Here is a 24,899-nt window from a genome sequence, read left to right on the forward strand (position 1 = left end):
GTTACTTGACCTAAAAAGGGCCAGGAGCTATTGGAAAAAACGAGGGTTTTTATTAGCCAGTTGTTGAATTTAAGCTTATTTGCTTTTACTGACATTGGTAAGGTCTTCTTTGTGTGTGAATGTAGGTTTGTGGATGAAGTGGAGAAGTGGCTGCCGCAGTCAGTGTTTTAAAAAAGAAAGACCAAAGATGCAAATAACTGCTTTTCTTCTGTCACCCAATAAGATGCATGCTGGTTGGAGGTAGTCTAATCCAGTGAGTATGGGCTTTGAGATTAGATAAGCCTGGTTAGATAGACCTAGTTCTAAAACTGATTTTTTTCTTACCAGTTCCTGGGCGGTTGCATAATATTGGATAAGATACTTCAGTTTTGAACACAGGTTTCCTCTCTTTAAAGAAAGGTTAAAAACCTACCTTTACTGATTTTCATCCAATGAAGTCTTGGCATATACCACTGTTACTACTCTTAGGGTAAGGGCAGTTTTGAATTACAAATTGCACCGTGGACTTTCTAACTACTGAATTGTTGGTAAAGATTCTTAATGATAGAATGTATCTTAAAAAGTGGTAAATCAACTCATAGTCCTTCTTTACTGTGGACTTAATGCTGTACTACTGCATAAGCACATATTTTATTTATAAATTCCTGGCTCTAAGTGTGATTATATCACATTAAAGAATTTACTAGGTCAAGTATTTTAATTGTTGAAGCCTACTAACCAATTTTATTTTTTTTATAAAAATGATTCAATAAGATTTTTTTCTTCAGGAGTAACAGTTGCATGCTTTGGCAGGTTTAACTTAAAAAACTATTATTGTTGCTCCATAGCCATCTTACTTATTAAAAAAGCTTCTGTGAAGGACAACAAAGTAATGAAATGTTTTTCTGTTGTTTTGCTTTGTTTTTCAAGAGTTTCTTATAGAACCAGGTTCATTTTATTTATTTAATACTTAAAGGAATCTGAGTCCATTTTCAGAAGAAGTAAGATTATTTGGGTTTATTTAACTTAACAGAAAAATTAGATTTTTTTTAACCCATTCAGATTCAACTTAGAATCATCACATTTTTCTTTCTTCTAAAATTTGCCTTGGCAGCTAAAGTTCTAGAAATTTGCCAATATTTTCTTTTGAATAAATTGCTTTAAAAGAGAAGAAAACTGGAATGATCTCTCAAAATATCAGCCCAACTGTTTGGGTTTAAATGGTTTTTGAAAGTAAGTGGGTTATATAACGCATGTAGACAAAGATAACTGCAGTCCTATCAGAGGCTGTTCTAGGTATTATCATACCTGCCTCTCTCACCTTTTCCTTTATTTCTCTGGCTCTTGGAAAATGGAGCCTGTACCTTTGATTTTGCCTAACTGGACGTCTCTTTTGTTCTAAACCCTATATGTAACTAATTATAAGATTTTAGTGTAAGACAGTATTTTGGTGATTAAAATTTCTGTTATAAATTCTGAAATGGATTTTTGTTGTTTTATCCTTGAATGTCTGTTCTTGGGGAGACTATTTTAGGAAAGAAAGGGGGCGAGGGGGATGGTGCAGGGGGGAAGAGATAGCTAAAACAAAGTGGAGACTAGACTTGGGGGGGTGATGGCAAGAACACATGCCATTCTACTAGGGACTTGTTTTTTAAACATAAAAAGCATATGTGCCAAATTTACATATTTACTAATTAAAAAGGCTTCCTGGAAACATTAAGTAGACTATCTTCTATAACCTTTAACACTGTCACTAATGGATATTGCTTAGAAAATTTCATCGAAGGTCCTTTAAATAATGTAAATGATTATGAATATGTAACTAGTTAATATGCAGCTACGAAAGGATTATCATGTAGAGGTTAATGAACATTCTGCTCTTATGGTTTGCAGGGCTTTTCTTTTTGTGCTTTTGGCTCACTTCATGCTTGGAAACACATGCATTGGGATTGGAAAGCATCCTGACTGTTTTTTGGGTCTCATCTTTTAATGGGGTTGTTAAAGAGGAACTTTATGAAAAGGATTTCATGAAGATTTTTTTCTTTTTCAATTTACATTTAATTCTGTTTGTCTATTTTATAATTACTGCCAAATCAGAAACAGTGAAATGGATTGATGTAGTTTTAGCCTGGTTCTTCCAGATGTAAAGTCAGTACTCTGTTATATATTACCACTGTTATTAAGTGTTGCTCTGTGATTGATACTTACTGAGAGATCTTCATTCTAAAACGGACTTTTTATGCTGAGTTAATGTGTAGTATGGTTGGGTATCTGATTACAGCATGTATTTTCGTACAGGATTGCTGCCTTAGTATTTAAAATGTACCAAAGGAGGACATTTATTTCAGGAATTAAATGTTATAATAGGAATTTAGTCACAGCACCCCCCCCACCAAAAAAAAAAAAAAAAAGTCTTGTGATTTTGGGGTGAAACATTGAGCAAGAGAGACAGACAATATTGATGTTTAGAGTGGTGAACTTAAAGCAGTATGTTTCCAACAAGATAATGCTGCTCTCTTTTTCACATGGCCTTGTGTTGAGCATTTTGGCTTGTATCCCTTAGTTTCTCTGTCTCTAAAATGGTGCTACAATATTTGAGATTATTGTTTAAAATTTTTATTAATGGGCAATTTAAAAACAATTAGTAATCTTTCAAAACAGTGTTATTTTTTAAATTGCCATTCAAGTGTTTCTTTTCCTCATTGGTTAGTGTTCTTTTTTTTCTCCCAGCATTTTGAGAGTCTGCTGAAATATCTTTAAGGAAAGCAAATAACTTTTGTACTTAATTTTATTGTTTTAGTATTATAAACATAGTTTAAACTGGCTATTAAGTGTTTAAAATTTTATCATAATTCACTGAGGGAACAAATGGGCTGTTCAGAGCATCTCTTTATCCCAAGTATTTCTTCTTGAAAATGTTAGTAGAAAAATATCACTGAACTCATTTTTAATGCGTCAGAATAAAAATTACAGGTGAAAACATTTGGAGATATACTGACAAAATAAAATATTTTTACTACTGTCATTTTTTTTTTTTTTAGTGGTGAAACGTGGATGTTGCATCGGTTTTTTTGTTATTTATAACATTTGCGTATTCTACAAAATATGTAACATTGAAAGCAGGTCTGTAGATTGTACAAAATACTAGTTATCTTATATCATATGTCACCTAATAGTTATGAAGCGGGTTTTGTAGCAAAGTATGAATCGGAAGGCTGTAATTTGTTCTGCAGTTATCAGCCTGCATTAGAGGGTTATGATAAAGTGTGCTGCTTAAAAACTAACAGTCACATCTCTGTGCATTTGACAAATAAAAATGTATACTGAGATGCTATTAAATCTGTAAAGCCACTGTTCTCGTTTTCTGATACACTGATTTTGTAGTTTTGTGTATAGCCCTGTTTTTTCATGAGTAGTTATCTGTTTTCATGACAGGTGGTCACTAACTGCCAAGAGAAAATCCAGCATTGGTGAGTGAAAGATGGTTTTATATTATTTCTGAAATACTGATGGGGTCATCTCTTTGTTTTTAAATAGAGTGTGTATTATTTTTTTGTAACCCGTAATTGAATTCTTCTAGTAATCTCCATTTTGAATGGTTTTGATACTAATTTATATTGTCCTTCACTGTTTACTGAATTACGTGTTCCCTGATTTCCTGAAATTGTGTCACCATTTGTGTTTATTCTAATTGCCTTCTTTTTTCCTTTCTTTTCTTTTTTTCAAATTAGAATAATATTAATATCATTATGAGGTGGAGACTGAGACATTTTTGAACCTGGCTAATCACAGAGAGCTCTATTTGGGGAATATTCTTATATTTGTAGTAGAATAATAATTGGAATCAGTTGTTTTAAAATAATGATGGAAATATCCACATTTCCCTGAAGTTTGAAAAATCTAATTAATTGCCTACATCCCAGAGCTTTCTTTATGGACTGCACTTTTTTTTAGAGTGTAGAGAGAAAGAAAGCATATCTGTTTTAATGTGCTAATCTTTAGTTAATAGGACAATGCTTGGTAAATAATACACTTTCCTAAGTCTTCTGAGGAAAACACTCAATTTAATGGTGAATAAAATCCTATATTATGAGTTGTCATGAGGTATAGCTGTTGATCTTACAGATATCAAATTACAATATTTCCATGCTGTGTTTACGAAGATTTTACTCAGAGAACAACAGGAGCTGTCTTGATTATTGTCTGCAGGGTTATTGCAAAATCATGGTAACTGCCCCTTTAGTGGTGAGATTAAACCTTTGGTTATACACCATCAAGCATATAATATTTTAAATTTATTTTAAGAGGCTTTTTCTTCATGCCTGAGAGATCTCCAAGGAAATAATTTATAGTTAGTGTATATCAAATGTTTTTTGGTTTAAATGCACATAGGCTGCAAGCAGTGGATAAGAGTGAAAATCGGTACAATCTGTACACATCATCTTATTAAATTCTGACTATTGGCTTGCAGAAAATAATCTAAAACTAAAAATATCCACTTTATAAATAAAAATTCAGGGACTTCATTAATTTTCAATAAATGCAGTGTTGTAGTTGCATCTACTGGTAGTGTAAGTCTGTCAACATTTCCATGATGGACATTCACTTTTCATTATACATTCAGTCCAGGTTAAAACTTGAAATGCAAGTACTTGGCCAAAGAATTAACCATTCCCCCTCAACCCTCCACCTCCTGCTAATTTGGCCAAAGTGATCCATTTTACAAATAATTCCAGGGGAAGTTTTATTCATGTGGACTTCTCTCTCTTGGTTTGGTAAGGAATTCAGGAGATCAGTAAAAGGTTGGATTCACTAAGGACAGATACTAATTGAAGCAGATATGTGAATAACTTGCTTCTGGTTTGATTTGCAAGATTCTTTCCCTGTTAGACTGAAAATTCTTTAAGGCCAAGGGGCATGTTTTCATTTTTTTTATCCACAGCACCTCCTACTGTGTTTGGCATATTATAGGCACTTAATAAATGTTTGAGTAAATGAAGACCAAATATATATAATTATATATAACATTTTAGTTAGCATATACTGTAGCAATGCCCAAGTCTGGTAACAAATGAAATGTGACATTTCAGAGCAGGTTCATGTGACTCTCAATCTCAGTTTCCAATTTTCCAAAGCTTTCCAAACTATAGAAGCTTAGGTATTTACCTACATGTATCTTAAAATAATACAGTACCTTATTTATACTTTAAAAAATTAAACTAATTTTTCCAGTTAAAATTTGCTTTTTCCTCTGAATCATTTCTAATAGGGCTGAGGAAACAGACTTTTCTGTTTTTTTTTTTTATTTTTTATTTTTTATTTTTTTTCTGTTTGTTTTTAATGAGGATCTGATACTGCTAGAATCTAAATGGCCAGTGAACTCACTAATTTATTATATTAAAAAACTGAAACCAAAGTATCTCCATTCCTCTGAAAGCCAGGAAATAGCTATTTGGGAGCATTGTGGAATTCTCGTGGTATTTTTATTGTGTTAATTGCGCAAACAGTGATTGAGTTCCTACCATATGCCAGTATTATGTTGCTGTTTGGAATTGAACGACCCTGCCATGGAGGAATTCATAGTCGGACACTAAACAGGGAAATCACAATAATTTTGTGCTATTTACAGAGAGCTAGGAGGCAAGAACGGAAGCTGGAACGCTTCTTAAGGGTGTCTTACACACTGCTTTTAAAACCATGTTGCTTTTCAGTTTTCTTTAGCCCTTGGTTTTAGCCTAGTCTAAAATACAGTTCATATAGCTAAGCTCCCTTCTGCATGGGATACATATCAATATAATAAGGAAAAGCAAAATGGATGATTTTTAAAAACTGTTTTCTTAACGCTAGTGATGTTTATACTTGTTTGTGCAATTTTAAGGGATTCTTTTATTTAGGGACAAGTAATGAATATTGTAGGCTTCCAAAATGATCTTAAATATTTTTCTTTTTTTAATGTAGGGCAGAAGTAAAAATATTTGTAGAAAAGTAGGAGTAATAATGGGCTGGGGCAAACAGGATCTGCCCAAAAAAACTTTTCCAGAAAATTAATTCAAATTCTAGAACTTTGGTGAACTAGAAACATTTATAGCATTTGTTTAGCTAATAACAGATAATAAGGAAAGGTTTGAACCTAATAGTTGAGAATTTGTGCAACACTTTTAGAGCTAATAGTGGTTTTCAATTTAGTGAAGATTAAAAAAAATTTAAATACAGCATTTTTTTTTTCCCCTTAAAATCCTTTTTACTTAACTCAGGAAATAAGGTATTATAAAATCCACACACTATTTTCTTATTAAAATATGGATATACTTCCTACTGTTTAATCCACCAGGGCCTGATTATTCTGTTTGTAGATTATCTGTAATTTTTTATCTTTTTAATTCTTCCCTAAAGAGCGTGGGATTCAGAGTCACAGATCTACATTTGAATCCTGTCATTTACTAACTGTAACCTTGGGCGAATTACTGAGATTCTCAGTTTTCTCCTTGTAAAGTGACGATCATACTACTTAACTTGAAGATTGAGTGAGATAATGTCTATAGAACATCCAGGCTGACAATAAATAGCTCTGAAATTTTTTTTGAAAATTTTAATTGTCAGATGAATCAAGAAAACAAGAAAAACCTACCAAAGCTTTGTAAATATTTCTGAATATTTTGTATTCATGCCATTATCTTATTTTATCATGATGGAAAGAAGGCTTTTTAAGCAGTATTGTTAAAGCTTTACATTAATGTTTTTAGATAACTTTTTATTATGGAATAATTTCAAACAAAAGGTGACTGTATTGTGAATCCACATGTACCGGTCCCTCAGCCTCAGTAATTATCAACTCGTGGTGTCATCTGAGCTGTTGCATTTAAACAGCCTGTCCTACCCTTTTCCCCTACCTACAGCGCTTTTGAAATGAATCTGAAAACTATTCCATCTGCAAATATTTCAGTGTGTATCTTTAAGACAGAAAACTTAAAAATTTACACTAAAAAATTATAAATTTGGCAGAATATATAGTTCAAAATGTAGGAAGTTCTAAAGGGTATAAATGGGGTGTAGTTTTTCTCCTACCCTTATCCCCCAGTTCTCATTTATCTTTGTAAACAATGGTTTTTTGACAGTTTCTTATAAATCTTTTCAAAAATCATTTGCCTAAAGGGAGTGTGTTTGTGTATATGTGTGTGCATGTGTATTCATCCACATGTATTTATAGATTGTGCTCCTACCCTTTTTGACAAAAATGAAATCAGACTGTATGCTGCGCTGTTCATTTAATTCGTCCTTGGAGATTGTTCTCAATTATTAGTTAACTCTTATTCTTCATTTCATTTCCATAAATTTCATTGTGTGTCGAATGTCTAATTTTTAGAGTTACCAGATAAGATTTGGTACTGATTTTTTTTTTAAATAAATAATGGTGACCGTACTAAGACTATATGGTTTCACAACTCGAAATATATCCTTCCTAAGCTGTTATATCCATTATTTATTGTTCCTTAATAAAATTACTCCAAAACTTAGTGGCTTACAAGTACTACCATTTTTTGTGTGTTTGTGTATGATTCTGTGGATGTGCATATTGGGCTTGACTTACCTGTGTTCTTGTTCTGCTACTCTGTTTGGGCTCACTCGTGTGGTTGCAGCTTTTTGGTGGCTGGGTCAGCTGGGTTGTCCAAAATGGGCCTTAGCCACAAGTCTGGTGGCTAGTGCTGGTTGTTAGCTGGGCCTCTCTCCATGGGCTCTTCTCCCTGGGTCATATTACTTGATGATCTCAGGGCAGCAAGAATGGTGGCTGCCAAGGCCACATTATGTTGGTCAAAGTGGGAAATAGACTCCAGTTGGTGGGAGGAGTGATGAAGAATTTATGGTCATTTTTAATGCATCATAATAGATACTTCTATTGAATATGTCCCACAAGAAAAGAGTTCTATTACTTGTGTTGATTTGTGAGAATTTAATGAAAATAGCATGTAATGCCTGGCACATACACGTCATATGTCTGTTAGGCATTATTTGTAATCATAAACTGTATGCATATGAATTGCAAAAACTTTACTGTCTTCTTCCTTCAAATCATCTTAAAAAAGTTTTAAGTAGTAAAGATATCTATGAAATTACATGAAGCAGACTTAAGTGAAAATAAAAAGACATTTTACATTGTTCAAATATTTAATTTTGGAAAGAATAGCTTTAAATTTGGGCATATAAATGCTGAAACACTTGAGCATGTGAATTTATTTTTTTAAATTTTTATTTAAATTCCGGTTAACATATAGTGTAATACTGGTTTCAGGTGTACAGTTTCGTGATTCAGCACTTACTTACAACTCCCAGTGCTCATCACAACAAGAATTTTGGGAGAGGGATTCTTTTTTTTTTTTTTTTAAGATTTTACTTATTTGAGATAGAACGAGAGTGAGAGAGAGCACAAGTAGGGGGAGCAGCAGGCTCTCCACTGAGCAGGGAGCCCGACTTGGGGCTGGATCCCAGGACTCTGGGATCATAACCTGAGCCAAAGGCAGACTCTCAACCGACTGAGCCACCCAGGCGCCCTGAGAGAGGGATTCTAAAGCAAATACTTGGCATTTTTATTTTTCAAAGGAAAATAGACTGTTTAGAGGAAAAGAGTAACTAGTTTCTAGTATAGGTTATAATCAAAGTATATAGAGGGAAATAACCAAGAGAGCATACCTAAATAGTTAAAAAATACAAGTGAAGATATGTTTGAATTCTTTCAAGTGAATCAGTGTGGATGGGTGGATATGTGTATCTATCTCTATCTGATGTTTTGAGGGATTCTTTGCCCCACAAAAGCACCAAGCTATTTCATTATAACAATGCTGTAGTATATTTCTTATGAATTACCTGAAACAGTGCTTTCCTGACTTGCCTTCATATACTTAGATAAAATTTGTTTTATTTATTATGCATAATCTGTGAAATACTGATTTCCATACCTTTAAAACTAAAAAAAACTATTCATGGTGATGACTTCATTTTTCAGTGTTAAGTAAATTTGGAAACTTTTCAGTCAGTAAATTTTCAGACTCACCATTTTACTGACCACAAAATTTTTAGTCACTGTTTGTATAGGGCCTTCTGTTTGGGCTTTTTCATTTTATGTGTCTCCCCGACTCTCACCCTCACCCCCAGTAGAGCAGAGAGCAACTTCCAAACCTTCTGGAGATTTTACATGATTTTGTTGTTGGACTCTCTGTAGTTATTTATGAAAGTGTCCTTAGGGACAACGGCAAGAGGGAGGAATCATATATACAAATCCCCTTCTCTGTCATTTTTAAGTTCCTGCATAGTTTTCTTTTTTCCTTTTTTTTTTTTTTCTTTTTTAATGGTATGGTATTAGTACATGGGTTTGGGAAGTTAAGTAAGTTTTGCAATTTTTGCATGTGATATTTCAAAGCAAATTAAGTTGCAGAAGAAAAGGATTCAAGTTGAATGTTTTAAGGATGATATTTTTTTAAAAACAAAATCTGAATTAGGTTTTTAATTTTTTATCCTGAGTATAAAATGAATACATACTTATTTATAAAAAGGTTGAAATAAGAAAAGAATAAATTTACTCATAATTCTAAAGAGAAGCTAATTCTCCCTCTTTAAAACATTTTGTTTTATTCCCTTCAGTTTTTTAATTCTATATGTGTATTTATGTCACCAAGGTCAAAATAGTAAATGCTTTTTTTTCTTTTCTTTTTAAAAGGGTTAATGATTTTTAAATTATTAGAATTTGTTACTTCTAGTAGTCCCCTAGCCTTTGTATCATGTTTTTGTAAGAACCACACTAGTTTAATACTTGATGCTTTTTGAAAATGAAATGCAAAATAAATGCATTATAGGGGAATTTCTTATAGGGGAATTTTTAAAATAAGGGATTTTATAAAAAATTTGTAAGTACATCTCATTTAGAACATAGTCTTTGATTATGTATTTGCAGTGTCCATATACAATATTTGGTTCACAATTTCCCACAATTAGCTTAAATCCATTGAGTATCTGATTGATGCTATACCTCAATTTGACTTGGTATACCTAATGACTTTTCATCTCTGTTTTAACTGTATTAGGTTTGAAAACTACACCTCCTTGCACTTCGAGTTTTTTTAATTTTCTATTCATTTTATTTTATTTTTTATAAAAATAAGAGCAATCTACAATAAAGCTTTCCAGCTCAGGAGAGGACCATGTGAGGATGAAGGTGTCAGTATTGCAGCAACAGTGCTTGACTGAGAGGCAGGTCACTTAGTGATAATCCAGGGTGCTTGTTCTTGTTTTGCGATACAAAAGTCTAAATTCTAATACACTAAAGGCAGTGGGTATCAGTGTATGACTAAGGAAAATGTAGTCAGTAAAAAAACTGAGGCATGCATTCAATTTAACATTTTTACTAATTTATATTCAACTCATGACTGAACTGGGGATGGTTTTCCTATTTTTCTTTTATTTAAATCAACGGAGTTGAAGATCATTTTGAGAATTTTACATCTGATGGGTTTAAAACCAAGATTGCTTTTTTTTTTTTTTTTTAAACTGTTATAAGACCTCTTAAAAAAACTGACCTTGAGGGATCTGAGTGGCTTCTATTGAAATTATATGCCAAATGCAGGGACTTTTTCTCAGGAAAGAATCTAGTGTTTTTATCAGTTTCTCATAGGTATCAGTGACCATAAAAGGTTATGAATCACTGCTCTAAGAAAACAATACAGAAAAGTTTTCTTTTTTCTAAAAGAAAGAAAGAAAGTGTAGAAAGTCGAAACTACACCTATAAATTAGAATTAAGTAGAAACTGGCACAAACATTCAAAGCTTAAGTCGGTTATAAACTTATCATAGCTAAACTCCTCTTTTCCGAAAGGCCCCTTCTTTCTGATTTGTCACAAAAATTAGTGTCAGTTGTAGAGAACTCAGAGAATAAAGAAAATTAAAATGACCCGTAAACTCTTCACCTGAAGCTAACTGAACTAGGAGGCACCCTGGGGCATTTTTTTCAAACGCAGAGTGATGTGTTTTTGTATAATTTTTAAACTTTCTTACTTCAGATTTGTATCTCATTTTATTCTTAGAACAAAGGAACGCTAATGAGTGAAGAAACAGGTACCTATGATCACTGGCAAGTCTGAAGTCATATGTACATGTTTGTAGGCAGAGAGCATTGGAAGCAATTCATCTGTCCCAGCTTTGCTGTATATAACCCATTATACTCTGTTTTCTCATTGTTGAGAAGTTAAATTGAGGAAATCTAGTAGAATGTTAGCTGCATCAGTCTCTCTTTGACAATATTCTTTCATTAACTTTAGAATAATTACAAGTGTTTATATTTAGGTTCGTCTTTTCTCTATTTCCAGTACAATTTTTTGATGGACTCATAAAAATAAAGAACATGGACTATTTCATCAGCATCTTCTGATGACACAAGTTTCCTAGGTATAGAGTTGAGAAAAAGGAATATGCCACCATATTGCCTGAATTTTATCATAGATTTCACTTAGTAGTATTTTGCCATGACCATTTCAAAAAATAATACTAATTTAATACAGATATATTTTAATTTTTAATATGTTCCCTTTCCTGCCAAATTTCAGATCTTTCAACAATGTGATCCTTCTTTCAAGAATGTTTTTATTGTTTAATATAACTTTAATAATTTATTTAGACTTTTCAAGAGGATACTTTGAAAACAATCATCATTCCTTTCTTTAGTAATGAGAAGACTTTTCTCTTTACCTATATATAATCTATGCCTGAATTTAATATTCCTCTATTTTCTTAATTTCAGAGGTAAAAACCCAGGCATCCATCAAGCTAGTGGATCTTTAACAAAGAAGCAATGCAAAGAAATAAAAAAGACGTGCTATATTTGAGTGATGATCCCTGCAGCATATGGCATAAGGCTTGGTTGCAGAGGAGAAGCTCAATAAATGGTGAATTGAATTGAAACAAAGGTTTTCTTGAATTCTTAACAGGAAGTTCTAGAGTGGGTATGATAGACTAAAAATCATTTGTAAATAAGATTATATAGTTACTTATATTCCAAAATCTTTGGATTTTGTAGTTTCTTAAAAACTTAACTCTGCCCCAGATTAACCCAGGTAGTAATATGAATGTAAAGCCCATTTCTTTTTCCCTTTTTGATCACCACTTGCTGTTTCCTGCATTTTTTGTTTAGGACATTAGGTAAAGGGAGAGAGAATGATAAGAAATTAAAAACAAACAAACCCACAGGCTTAATGTCAACATTTCTGCCTATTCCAGTTTACTACTTTAAGTTGAAAATTAGCAAAATTAGTGCATCAGTGATTTAAATTTTATTTCCCTTTTTTGTTAAAGATGAAAATTGGAGACTTTCTTCTTGCCCCAAAGGATGTAGAACTTTTTTTCTTTACAAAGATTTGTCAGTTGCCTTTAAGAAAAAGATTAAAAATATAGTCTTGCTTTCATATTCCCCCATCTCCTTTTTAATATTCTGTTACGAAAATCTTTAAACATAAGTTGAAAGAATTGTGTAGGTGAAGCTTGATCATATATCTATCTTTATCTCAATCCATTAATCCATTTTTCCCAGGTGTATTTCAAAGTAAGTCGTGGACATCAGTTACACCTGTAAATACTTGAGCAAACACATCATTTAACTTGTTCTCATACTTCTCACAGCTCTAGGAAAATAAGGTGTTTCCCATGGGATCTATCCTGATCTTCATCCTTAAGGTTAAGGCTAATTTGTAGCATGCTTCTTGTGTGTCCTTCTTTGCTGCTGCTTTTTAATACAAAAGGTGCTTCTCAGAAGGCATATAGTGCATGATTACAAGATTCAAAAGAAAATTGTAAAAGTGTCTTATATATGACTTACAGCAGTGCTTTAGTTCTTATTTTCTGTAAGGAACATTACACGAAGATATTTGTTGCAAATTAAATCTTATTTATTGGGTAACTTTTTTAAAATTAAGAATTGAAGCCTGAACTTAATCTATAAGGATCAAATACGATGAAGACCTCCAGACAAGGAGGTCTATATGTTATAAGTAAAGTAGGCTTGAGTGGTTTACCTAACTATATCTGGGTTTTATTTTCCATTTGAAAAAAAATTAAGCAGTTGCCTCTTTTGATTACATATTTTAATATGACTACAGTATCTAAAAACTATATTTCTAAGTAATAAAACAGAAGAAACAAACTCTTCAAATTTTTGTGCAAATAAAGATCCCCTACTTACCTTCTGTAACACAGTAGTTCTTAGAATCATTTTTTGTATTTTCTGCTATATAGGCTTTGTGATCTTTAACAGGATTATTTAATCCCTGAATATTAGAGGGACTGTTTAAGGACAAATAGATAAACTCTGACCAAGGTGTTTGATCCTGCATATTTCCACTAGTGGAACCTTTAGGGAAGAGAGTTTCTTAAGCCGTAATTTCTCCTACAGACACTGCTTGTCTTGTACTTGCCTCCCTTCGAAAAGGACTTCTGCGTGGGCTGCATTTTAAATTATCTTTTTCTTTTTTCTTTCTTTCTTTTTTTTTGTTTCTGTATTTTTAGAAAACAACTCAGAATTTAGAAATAGGAACTCTGATCTTAAACCGTCCTCCAGTATGTCCACTTTTGTTCTAGAGAGAATTAGTGATAAGTCTAAAACTGAACATACTTGATTTGGAATACTGACATTGATCTCTTGTGTTACCTGTGGTTGAATCTACTATTCTTTTAATATACAAAAGAGGTGTTTTGTTAGGAAATCTCCTTTTTCCACGTGTAGTTACCAAAATAAGACATACTGAATGCTAACTTTAATACTAGCTTTTTAACAATCACAGGAACATTTAGACATCTAAGCTGATGTATAGGCCTTGAGCATTTGCTGAATTACTTATCTAAAACATACAAACTGTTAGTGTTCTGTAGATTTCATAATGAGTGTTTACATTGTGCCAAATCAGTTCTTTATAGATAGTATCCAATTTATTGCTCACACCAGCCCTATCTCCAAAAGCCCCCTCAATGGTAACATTTAGCTATACTGCCTTTCAATAAGTTGTACTCTTTTTATCAAACTGAATGAATTTAACATAATGGAATCTCAGCTTAGTGGGTAGTAGTCTTTCTTGAAAATTTTAGAATTGGTGTTTTTTGATAGTTTATGGAAAAAGGGGTATTGGATACTCAGTGTAGATATTCATTGCTAAACCCTTTGGATTTCTTTCACTTGAACCTGTGAGATAGGCATTTTACCACTGAAGATACTAAGACCAGGGTTAATTTGTGTATGTTAAGTGGTGGAGCTGGGATTCACCTTCTGGTCTGATTGTAATGCCGTGCTCTTTCTGGTATGTAGCTCTGTGCATGAAGTTTTTTTAAACCATTTTATTCTTAAAAAATTTATCCAGAAGGATGATATTTTTCCCTTAAGTAAATAGAATAAAGACATTTTATGTTTATAAAAAAGGATTTTGAGGGAACGTTTTGCAAAAGCACTTGAACCAAGAACACAGGCCAGAAGACCTAGGTTAAATTCACTGCTTGCATCTTTCATGACGGAGGAGGTCTGATTTCTCTTAAATGTGTGCTTTTTCCATCTTCCTTCTACTTTCTTTTTTGAATGAGGAAAATGTTGAAAAGTGACATTTACTACAGGAATATTTTTAGGATGAATAATAGTATAGATGTGAAATTCCTTGATATTCTTAAGAGTAAATGAGATAATTTTTATTAATTATGCTTCTCTTGCTTTAGGGGTGCTAAGGAGTAAACTGAATCAATTCCATGATGTTTATAGAGCAGTCATTTTTATTATCTGGAGAATGATTATCTGTGTTGCAATTTATTCTAATTTCAGTTTGGCAATATCTACATGTTTTTTTTAAATTGCTGAATTGGTGGGGTTTGTTTTTGTTATTTTTTTCAAACTGACAACACGCTTTTGCTTTCAAAAAATTTCAGTGCACTGGTTTAGCCTGCAGCTTACAGCCTAGCAAGGAACCCTTACGAAACTGAATTTTCAGAGAGGATTTGAAAACAGGCATCTGCATGAAGGACTATTCATTTCCAGCAGGTGTAAGAACTGAGTGCATAGTGCGGAAACATATGACCATCTCTACTCCTACAGAATGATAATCTTTTGGTTATTTGAAATTAATTTATTAGGTAGCTCTGTCTTGATATAACATGAAACAGGCTTCAAAGCCAAATCGAAATGCTTTTTTATATTACCTCTACCTAATTTCTTCTATCTCCTCATTGGTTCTCTCTCAGCTTAATCACATTAATATGAGTAACTGAAAGGTTATTCCACATTTTTCAGCTTTAAGTTTTCTAGGGACTGAAAATGTCTGGTCAGATTTTGTGTTCATGATTTCTGCTGTGCAGCCAGTGTTTATTCACCCACAAGTTTATTAAATCTCTTCTTCCTTCATCTTAAGTTCCTGTTTCCCTCTAAACATCAGGCCCTCCCTCAATGTCTCCTTTAATTTCTAAATTTTATTTAGTTCAGATGATCTACATTATGAAACACTAGTTCTAAAGATGTGTGTTCTAATTCTGAAACCAAATCCTTGAAAGTCTTAATTTTTTGGTGTGTGTATGGTTGAATAATGCCACTGCTAAATTTGGTAAACATAGAATTTTAAAATTTTTGAAATACTTAAATATTTAAATTGCTAAAATTGGATTTTTGATTAGTTTGTCTTTTGATACATAGTCTACTCAAGGAATTGTTAGTTTGTGTATTCATTTAGTATTTGCTATTTTTTTGTCAACAGGAAGAAGGTAGATAATGACTATAATGCCCTGCAAGAAAGACTCAGTACCTTGCCTGATAAGTTGTCTTATAATATCATGGTATGTTTAGTGTGTTGCTTTTAAAGCAGTATGTTGTTTACATATTAGTTATGGAAAGTAAGAAGATGTTTCTTTGCTTTATATGTATTGATTCACAAATGGCCAAGCTCTAATAGAAAGTATCTGAAGTAACTACCATAGCAAGGAAAGTTTTTGTTTTACTTTATTTTTTTTTTTGAAAGATTTTATTTATTTATTTTGACAGAGAGAGACAGCGAGAGAGGGAACACAAGCAGGGGGAGTGGGAGAGGGAGAAGCAGGCTTCCCGAGGAGCTGGGAGCCCGATGTGGGGCTCCACCCCAGGACCCAGGGATCATGACCTGAGCCGAAGGCAGACGCTTAACGACTGAGCCACCCAGGCGCCCCTGTTTTACTTTAAAATAATCCACTAATTGTTGTAATAGTTGGTATTTGCTTCTTTTCTTTTTTTTCAGATTTATATTAAGTTATCACATTATGGAGACACAAATGGCATAAATGTTAGCACAAAATTTGACAAATTTGGTATGCAAATTTACTGTGTTAGAAAACTGTAATTAAGACAGAAATATGGCACTTAGTCGTTTCCTGTTAGCCAGAGCAGGAATAGATCATAATGTTGTATAATTCACAGAATTACACCCTAGAACATTGATTTTATATAAAAAGGTACTGCTAATTTTTGTCTGAATGATCTTCATATCGACATAGTGATCCTTTCGTGAGCCCTGGATTAGATTCTTTCATCGCTTGAATATATTTTTTCATAAAGACTTTGTTCTTAATTACAGTAGTTCAAATGTTTTATAAATGTATTGTTTTTTATTATACTAGCCCAAATATTTTGTAAAATTTGTAGAGTCATTAAAGCTATTTATTTGTTAATTCCAATTTTGTTAAACAAATGGCTATTTTATTGGAAATAATTTTCAGGTTTTTTAATCAAAGGTATTCTTTATTAATATTTCATTGCGAGTTTGCTTTCATTTAGATTTATGAATGAACACGAAGTATAAACATTCAGAGACAGTGCTAATTTCTCTGAAAGCTGTATGTAAATGTGCTTATTCCTTAAAACTGTTTTAACATTGATTTATTAACCTAAAGCAATTTTCTGTAGGTTTTCTTAGTGAAATTTTAATGTTAAATTTCTATAAAGTTGACGTTTTTTCTTAGTCGATAAAAAGACCTCAACACAGAGCTTTTAATGCTGTTTCATAAAATGTATTTTCTTAGTTGATAAAAAGACCCCAGCGCAGAACTGTTTCTTAAAATGTATTTTTTAGTGTTTTTAATTTTTTGTCTTCTTTCTCCTTATTCCTCCCCTCCCTCCCTCCCTCCCTTCCTTCCTTTCAACAATAGGTACCATTTGGCCCCTTTGCCTTCATGCCAGGAAAGCTTGTCCATACTAACGAAGTCACTGTTTTACTTGGGGACAATTGGTTTGCAAAGTGCTCAGCAAAGCAGGCTGTGGGCTTAGTTGAGCATCGGAAAGAACGTATGTACCAATTATAAATGACGTATCTTTGCTGGTGTGTATCAGTTCACAAAGTGCCAAGCTGTTACTAAAAGTATCATCCATGATTTATTAGTCCAGACTATTTGTGATTTGGTTGAATTGTAGGTAGTTTGAGTAGAACCAACATTTGAGAATGTAAGCTGGAGAATGGAACATCTGGGTTGGAAATATCACCCACATTAGCATGTTTTCAGAAATGACAGAGTGTAAAAGTCCTTAACATGTGGTTTTATAGATAGAAGTTGGGAAGACATCAGACTTGGGCTCATTTTATATTTTATAACTGATTTGTTCTGGGTGCTTTCATATACTTACTTTTGCTTTTAATACTTGTAGTACACAGAGGGAATTTACTTTTTATTTATTGAACTAAGAAAAATACCTATCTGTAAAAGTAGAAACAATTTTTAAACATGCTTTTTGGTTTAGAAGAAGTCATATTTTCATCTTACAGAGAAGGCCAGGTGTGGAGAGGTGCTACCCAAAACAGTGCCCATATACTTATTCAGTGATGTGAGGCCTCTGTCTCATTTGATTGAGGTATTTCTTTAAGTTTTGTTTATCTATGATATTATTTGTTGGTGTAGATACATATCTGCATACACATTTTTTAGTTGGATGGGTTTGGCTTCAGTTCTAGCTTAGTTGCATTTTAAAATTAGGTTCATTTAATATCTATGTTCTTATTTCTATAATAAAATACTTAAATTGATAGTATAATATCACCCCTACCTGTTTTTTTAACCTTCTAGTTAAATGTGTATTTGAAAATAAATTTTTGAGGATTCTTCTGTATAAATGAGGTCATAAAGATAAAAAAACAGCTGAGTTTTCTACAGCTGAAATTATTTCACTTATACATGTGAGTGGGTACTAGTTAGAGAACTCATTTACTCACTGAAATTGTGGGATCTATATTTGGACACTCTAATTGCAAATCAACTCCTATAAGTTTATAATTGATAACATATTTGATCATTTGTGACACTAATCAGAATCTTATTGTTAGGCCTGTATATAATTTCTAGCAATGATAATTCTTTTGGCATTACTATACTAAAATAAGTCATGTACGTTAGAGGAAAAAGAATGAGCATAATTCTTTCTTAAAGGCCTTTCTTAATGGGGAAAGTTTTCTTATTTACTGGGGTAGCTCTGCTGATATGAAATCAGTTCATCGTCTGTTAAAGTTTGTTCACTCTGATTTTCATATGTGTATTTCAGCAAAGCAATCTTTAGAATCAGTTATGACTTAATATAATAATGGGAGAATACTTTTTTTTTAAGATACTTATTTTAGAGAGCATGCGCACGCGCGCTCAGTTGCGAGCAGGGGAGGGACAAAGGTAGAGGGAGAGAGAGAATCTCAAGCCAACTACCCACTGAGCGTGGACTCCAGAATGGGGCTTGATCACATGACCCTGAGATCATGACCTGAGCTGAAATCAAGAGTCGGCCACTCAACCAGCTGAGCCACCCAGGCGCCCCAGGAGAATACTTTTAATAGAATAGGAATAGAGCTCTAGAATAAAGAGGTATTTTTTGGTAAATCACTTTCCATTGTTGAAAATGGTTTTTGGAATTGACCAAAAATGATGACTTTTGGGATCAGTGTTTATCTAAAATAATTTTCAGGATATGTACCTATGAATTATGTTTGAGAACCTATTATGAATTCTAAAAAGTTGTTTTATTCACACAGTTTTATACTAATTTTAATAACTAAAGAAATGTTTAGGTATATTGTTGTATTTAACATTTATTTAAGAAAAGATACTTTATTTTTCTTATGGAAGAAGAAATATAACAAGTTAAACACACAGTCCTACCTCACTGTTGACAGGGTAATTGGGAAAGGTGGAAGGGGGGTCATTGCATGTTTAAAAAGTAGTCAAAATGAAGGACAAAATGGATTTAACACAAGTACAAAAGGATTCAGGGGAGGTTTCTCTAAGGAAGCTGATTTTTAAGCGTGCCCTATTCTTTGTGCTCACATCCTGCATTTTTGCCATTTAACATGAATATGACCAGCTTTTTAAAGTTAAAAAAATTTTTTTTAAGATTATCAGAGTGAAATTGACTTTTTATTTGGTATACTGTTCCATGAGTTTTCAATGCAAGTAAAGATTTTTTAACCATTGCCACTGTCAGAATATAGAATAGGATATAGGATACACTAGTCAGAGCCCAGGATCACAACAGAAACTCCCTCATGCATTCTCTTTGTGGTCACACCCTACCTCTACCTGTAAGGCCTGACAATCACTGATCTGTCTCTATCACTATCAATTTTACCTTTTCCAGAATGTCATATAAATGGAGTCATACACTATGTAACCTTTTGAGACTGACTTCTTTCATTCACCATAATGCCTCATCTAAGTTGTTTTGTATATCAAAAGGTCAGTCGTATTTACTGCTGAGTATTCCATTATATGCACATACCACAGTTTTTCTCTTCGTCTATTGGAGAACATTTGGTTTGCTTTCATTTTCTGGAATTATGAACAGAGCTGTTATAAACCTTTATGTTTTGGTCTTACTATAAATTTTCATTGCTGTTGATAAATACCTACAAGTGGGATTGCTACGTCATATGGTGGGTACGTGTATTCAGTTTTTAAGAAACTTTCAAGCTATTTTCCAAAGACACTATATTGTTTTACATTCCCCCAATCCCAGCAGGGTGTGAGAGTCCTAGTAGCTTTGCATCCTTACCAGCACTTGGTATTGTTAGTTTTAAAAATTTAAGCCATTTCAGTAGATGGGTAGGAGTTTTCAATTTGCATTTCCCTGATGGCTAATGATGTTCAGTATTGATTCAGGTACTTGCCTGCCATCTGTGTGTGTATCTGTCTTCTTTGATCTGTTGAAGTCTTTTGCCCATTTTTAAAAATTTGGTTGTATTTTTTCTTTCTCAAGTTTTGAGAGTTCTTCATATATTCTGGATATAAGTCTTTGTTAAGTGTGTGATTCGCAAATATTTTCTCCCAGTATGTATCTTGTCTTTTTATTCCCTCAACATTGTATTTCCAGAGCAAAAATTTTTAATTTTGAAGTCCAGTTTATTACTTTTTTTGTTTTATGGGTCATTTGTTTGGTGTCATATCTAGAATGCTTTGCCCTACCCTCAGTTCATGTAGATTTTCTCCTATGTTTTCTTCTATAAAATGTTCATTGTTGAACATTTTGCACTTAGATCTGTGTTCCATTTTAAGTTAATTTTTGTGTAAGGTGTGAGGTTTAGTTCAAGGTGTTCAGTCTTTTTATGTATAGATGTCCAGTTTTTCTCAAATCATTTGTTGGAAGTCCTTTCTCCATTCGGTTGCCTTTGTACTTTTGTCAAAAATGAACTGGTAATCAGAATCACAATGAGATACCATTTTATCCTTCCTACTATAGCTGTAATAAAAAAGGCAGACAGTAACTTGTAATAGTGAGGATGTGGAAAATTGCAACCCTCATATGTTGCTGGTGGGAATATAAATTGGTGTAGCCACCTTGGAAAACCGCTTGGAATTTTTCATAAAGTTAAACATTGAGTTACCATCTAGCCCTATTCCACACCTAGATAGTATTATACCCAAGGGAAAATAAAAACATACGTCTGCACAGAAGCTTGTATGTGAATATTAGCATAATTCATAATAGCCCCAAAATGTAAACAACCCAAATGTCTATCATCCAGTGAATGAATAAATGTGAATATTGCTTGGCAAGAAAAAGAAGTGTACCATTTACTATGACAAATGAAAAAAGCCAGCTACAAAAGACTATATATTATATGATACCACTTGTATGAAATATTTAGAATAGGCAAATTTATGAAACAAAAAGTATATTAATGGTTGCTTAGGGCTAGGGAAGGTATGGGGGAGAATGGAAAGTGACTTAGTTTTTTTGAAAAGGTTATATTTGGACATGATACGAATTTTAAAGGGTTTTTATTGAAAAATAAGTGTCCCTTTTCCTCCCTTATCATCCACTTGGATAACTTGGAGGCATTATCAGTATCTTACCATTTTGTGTGTTCACATCTTGTAGACTTACGCATTCCCAACCCATTATATACACAACCACTCAAATGGTAGCACATGTTTTTTGCATCTTTCTGTCTTTTCTTAATGGCTGCAGGGTATTATATGGATATTGTGTAATTTATTGTTTTCTTTCCTAGTAACCATCCTAAAGGTTTTGATTTCCAATTTTTTAAGGACTTCAGGATGTTTGTTGAGCATTTTTCATGTGCTTATTGGCAATTTGTAGAAAAATCTTTGGAGAGATGTCAGTTCAAGTCCTTTGCCCATTTTTAAATTGGGTTGTCTTTTTGTTGTTGAGTTGTATGAGTTCTTTATATATTCTGGATATTAGTCCCTTATCAGATAGATGATTTGCAAATATTTTCTCCCATTCTGTAGACTGCCTTTTCACTATATTGGTAATGTCCTTTGATGCACTAAAGTTTTAAATTTTGATGAAGTCATTTGTCTATTTTTTTTCTTTTGTTGCTTGTACTTTCAGTGTCATATCCAAGAAATCATTGCCAAATCCAATGTCATGAAGCTTTTCTCCTGTGTTTTCTTCTAAGAATTTCATAGTTTCAGTTTTCATTTAGATCTTTCATCCATTTTGAGTTAATTTTTTGTATATTGTGTAAACTAAGGGTCCAACTTTGTTCTTTTGCATGTGGCTATCCAGTTTTCCCAGTAGTGTTTGTGGAAAAGACTGTCTTTACCCCCTTTGAATGGTTTGACACCGTTATTGAAAATTGTTTGGATATATATGGGAGGATTTATTTCTGGGTTCTCTACCCTATTTTATGATCTATATGTTGTCTTAATGCCAGTACCATAGTATTTTGATAACTGTACCTTTGTAGAAAGTTTTAAAATCAAGTAGTATGAGATCTCCAACTTTGATCTTTTGTAAGATTGTTTGGCTATTCAGGGTCTCTCAAGATTGCATATGAATTTTGGGGTGGATTTCTTCTATTGCAGCAAAATTGTTGGGATTTTGATAGGGATTGATTTGAATTTGTAGATTGCTTTGGGTAAAATGATATCTTAACAATATTAAACCCTCTAATCCATGAACACAGGATGTCTTTCCATTTACTTTGTCTTCTTTAAATTCTTCCAGCAACACAATAAGTCTTGTGTCTTCTAGGCTAAACTTACTACTAAATATCTTTTTAATGGTATTGTAAATTGAAATTATTTTCTTAATTTTCTTTTCAGATTGTTCATTGCTGGTGTATAGAAATGCAACTTATTTTTGAGTATTTAATTTATTAGTTTTTTAGCTGTGTGTATGTAATATTTCAGGTTTTCTACGTATAAGATCATATCATCTGCCAATAGAGATAATTTTACTTCTTCCTTTCCAATTTGGATGCTTTTTATTTTTTTTCCTTGCCTAATTGCTTTCGCTATAACTTTTTTTTTCTTATGGACTCCTAGTTATTTATTTATTTATTTATTTATTTATTTATATTATTAACATATAATGTATTATTTGTTTCAGGGGTACAGGTCTGTGATTCATCAGTCTTATACCCATTGCTCATTACAACACCTACCCCCTCCCCTCCAGCAACCCTCAGTTTGTTTCCTATGATTAAGAGTCTCTTATGGTTTGTCTCCCTCTCTGGTTTCATCTTGTTTCATTTTTTCATCTCTTCCCCTATGATCCTCTGCCTTGTTTCTTAAATTCCACATATCAGTGAGATCAAATGATAATTGTCTTTCTCTGATTGACTTATTTCGCTTAGCATAATATCCTCTAGTTCCATCCACGTTGTTGCAAATGTCAACATTTCATTTTTCTAATGGCTGCGTAACATTCCATTGTGTGTGTATATATATATATACAGTATATCTTCTTTTTTTTTTTTTTTTAAAGATTTTATTTATTTATTCATGAGAGACAGAGAGAGAGACAGAGGCAGAGGGAGAAGCAGGCTCCCCACGGAGCAGGGAGCCCGATGTGGGACTCGACCCCAGGACCCTGGGATCATGACCTGAGCCGAAGGCAGACGCTTAACCGACTGAGCCACCCAGGCGTCCCATACAGTATATCTTCTTTATCCATTCATCTGTCGATGGACATCTTGGCTCTTTCCATAGTTTGGCTATTGTGGACATTGCTGCTATAAACATCGGGGTGCATGTACCCCTTTGGATCACTACATTTGTATTGTTGGGGTAAATACTCAATAGTGCAGTCGCTGGGTCGTAGGGTAGCTCTATTTTCAACTTCTTGAGGAACCTCCATACTGTGTTCCAGAGTGGCTGCACCAGCTTGCGTTTCCACCAACAGTGTAGGAGGATTCCCTTTTCTCTGCATCCTAGCCGACATCTGTCGTTTCCTGACTTGTTAATTTTAGCCATTCTGACTGGTGTGAGGTGGTATCTCATTGAGGTTTTGATTTGTATTTCCCTGATGCTGAGTGATGTTGAGCACTTTTTCATGTGTCTGTTGGCCATTTGGATGTCTTCTTTGCAGGAATGTCTATTCATGTCTTCTGCCCATTTCTTGATTGGATTATTTGTTTTTTGGGTGTTGAGTTTGATAAGGTCTTTATAGATTTTGGATACTCGCCCTTTATCTGATATGTCATTTGCAAATATCTTCTCCCATTTTGTCGATTGCCTTCTGGTTTTATCAACTGTTTCCTTTGCTGTGCAAAAGCTTTTTATCTTGATGAAGTCCCAATAGTTCATTTTTGCCCTTGCTTCCCTTGCCTTTGGTGATGTTTCTAGGAAGAGGTTGCTGCGGCTGAGGTCGAAGAGGTTGCTGCCTGTGTTCTCCTCAAGGATTTTGATGGATTCCTGTCTCACATTTCGGTCTTTCACCCATTTTGAGTCTGTTTTTGTGTATGGTGTAAGAAAATGGTCCAGTTTCATTCTCCTGCATGTGGCTGTCCAACACCATTTGTTGAAGAGACCGTCTTTTTGCCATTGGACATTCTTTCCTGCTTTGTCGAAGATTAGTTGACCATAGAATTGAGGGTCCATTTCTGAGTTTTGTATTCTGTTCTATTGATCTATGTGTCTGTTTTTGTGCCAGTACCATACTGTCTTGATGATGACAGCTTTGTAGTAGAGCTTGAAGTCTGGAATTGTGATGGTTTTCTTTTTCAGCATTCCTCTGGCTATTCGGGGTCTTTTCTGGTTCCATACAAATTTTAGGGTTATTTGTGCCATTTCTGTGAAAAAAATTGATGGTATTTTGATAGGGATTGCATTAAATGTGTAGATTGCTCTAGGTAGCATAGACATTTTAACAATATTTGTTCTTCCAATCCATGGACATAGAACGTTTTTCCATTTCTTTGTGTCTTCCTCAATTTCTTTCATGAGTATTCTATAGTCTTCTGAATACAGATCTTTTGCCTCTTTGGTTAGATTTATTCCTAGGTATCTTATGGTTTTGGGTACAATTGTAAATGGGATCAACTCCTTAATTTCTCTTTCTTTTGTCTCCTTATACAGAAATGCAGCTGATTTCTGTGCATTGATTTTCTATCCTGCCGCTTTACTGAATTCCTGTATGAGTTCTAGCAGTTTTGGGGTAGAGTCTTTTGGGTT

The 24,899-nt window shown here is 33.4% G+C and overlaps 1 protein-coding gene across 2 annotated transcripts in view; it reads left to right on the forward strand.

Moving 5' to 3' along the window:
- Positions 1-24,899, forward strand: part of URI1 (URI1 prefoldin like chaperone) — a 72,483-nt gene that overhangs the window by 22,747 nt on the left and 24,837 nt on the right. The window contains exons 2-4 of one of the 2 annotated variants that reach the window (XM_078063233.1): positions 3,415-3,449; positions 15,734-15,812; positions 17,154-17,289. In XM_078063233.1, the coding sequence (XP_077919359.1) occupies positions 3,415-3,449; positions 15,734-15,812; positions 17,154-17,289 (250 nt within the window). Of the gene's footprint in view, positions 1-3,414; positions 3,450-11,757; positions 11,906-15,733; positions 15,813-17,153; positions 17,290-24,899 lie in introns of those variants that run through there. The other variant, XM_078063235.1, reaches the window with a different exon arrangement.

The sequence above is a fragment of the Halichoerus grypus genome, chromosome 15 (assembly GCF_964656455.1).
Source record: "Halichoerus grypus chromosome 15, mHalGry1.hap1.1, whole genome shotgun sequence".
Lineage (NCBI taxonomy): Eukaryota > Metazoa > Chordata > Mammalia > Carnivora > Phocidae > Halichoerus > Halichoerus grypus.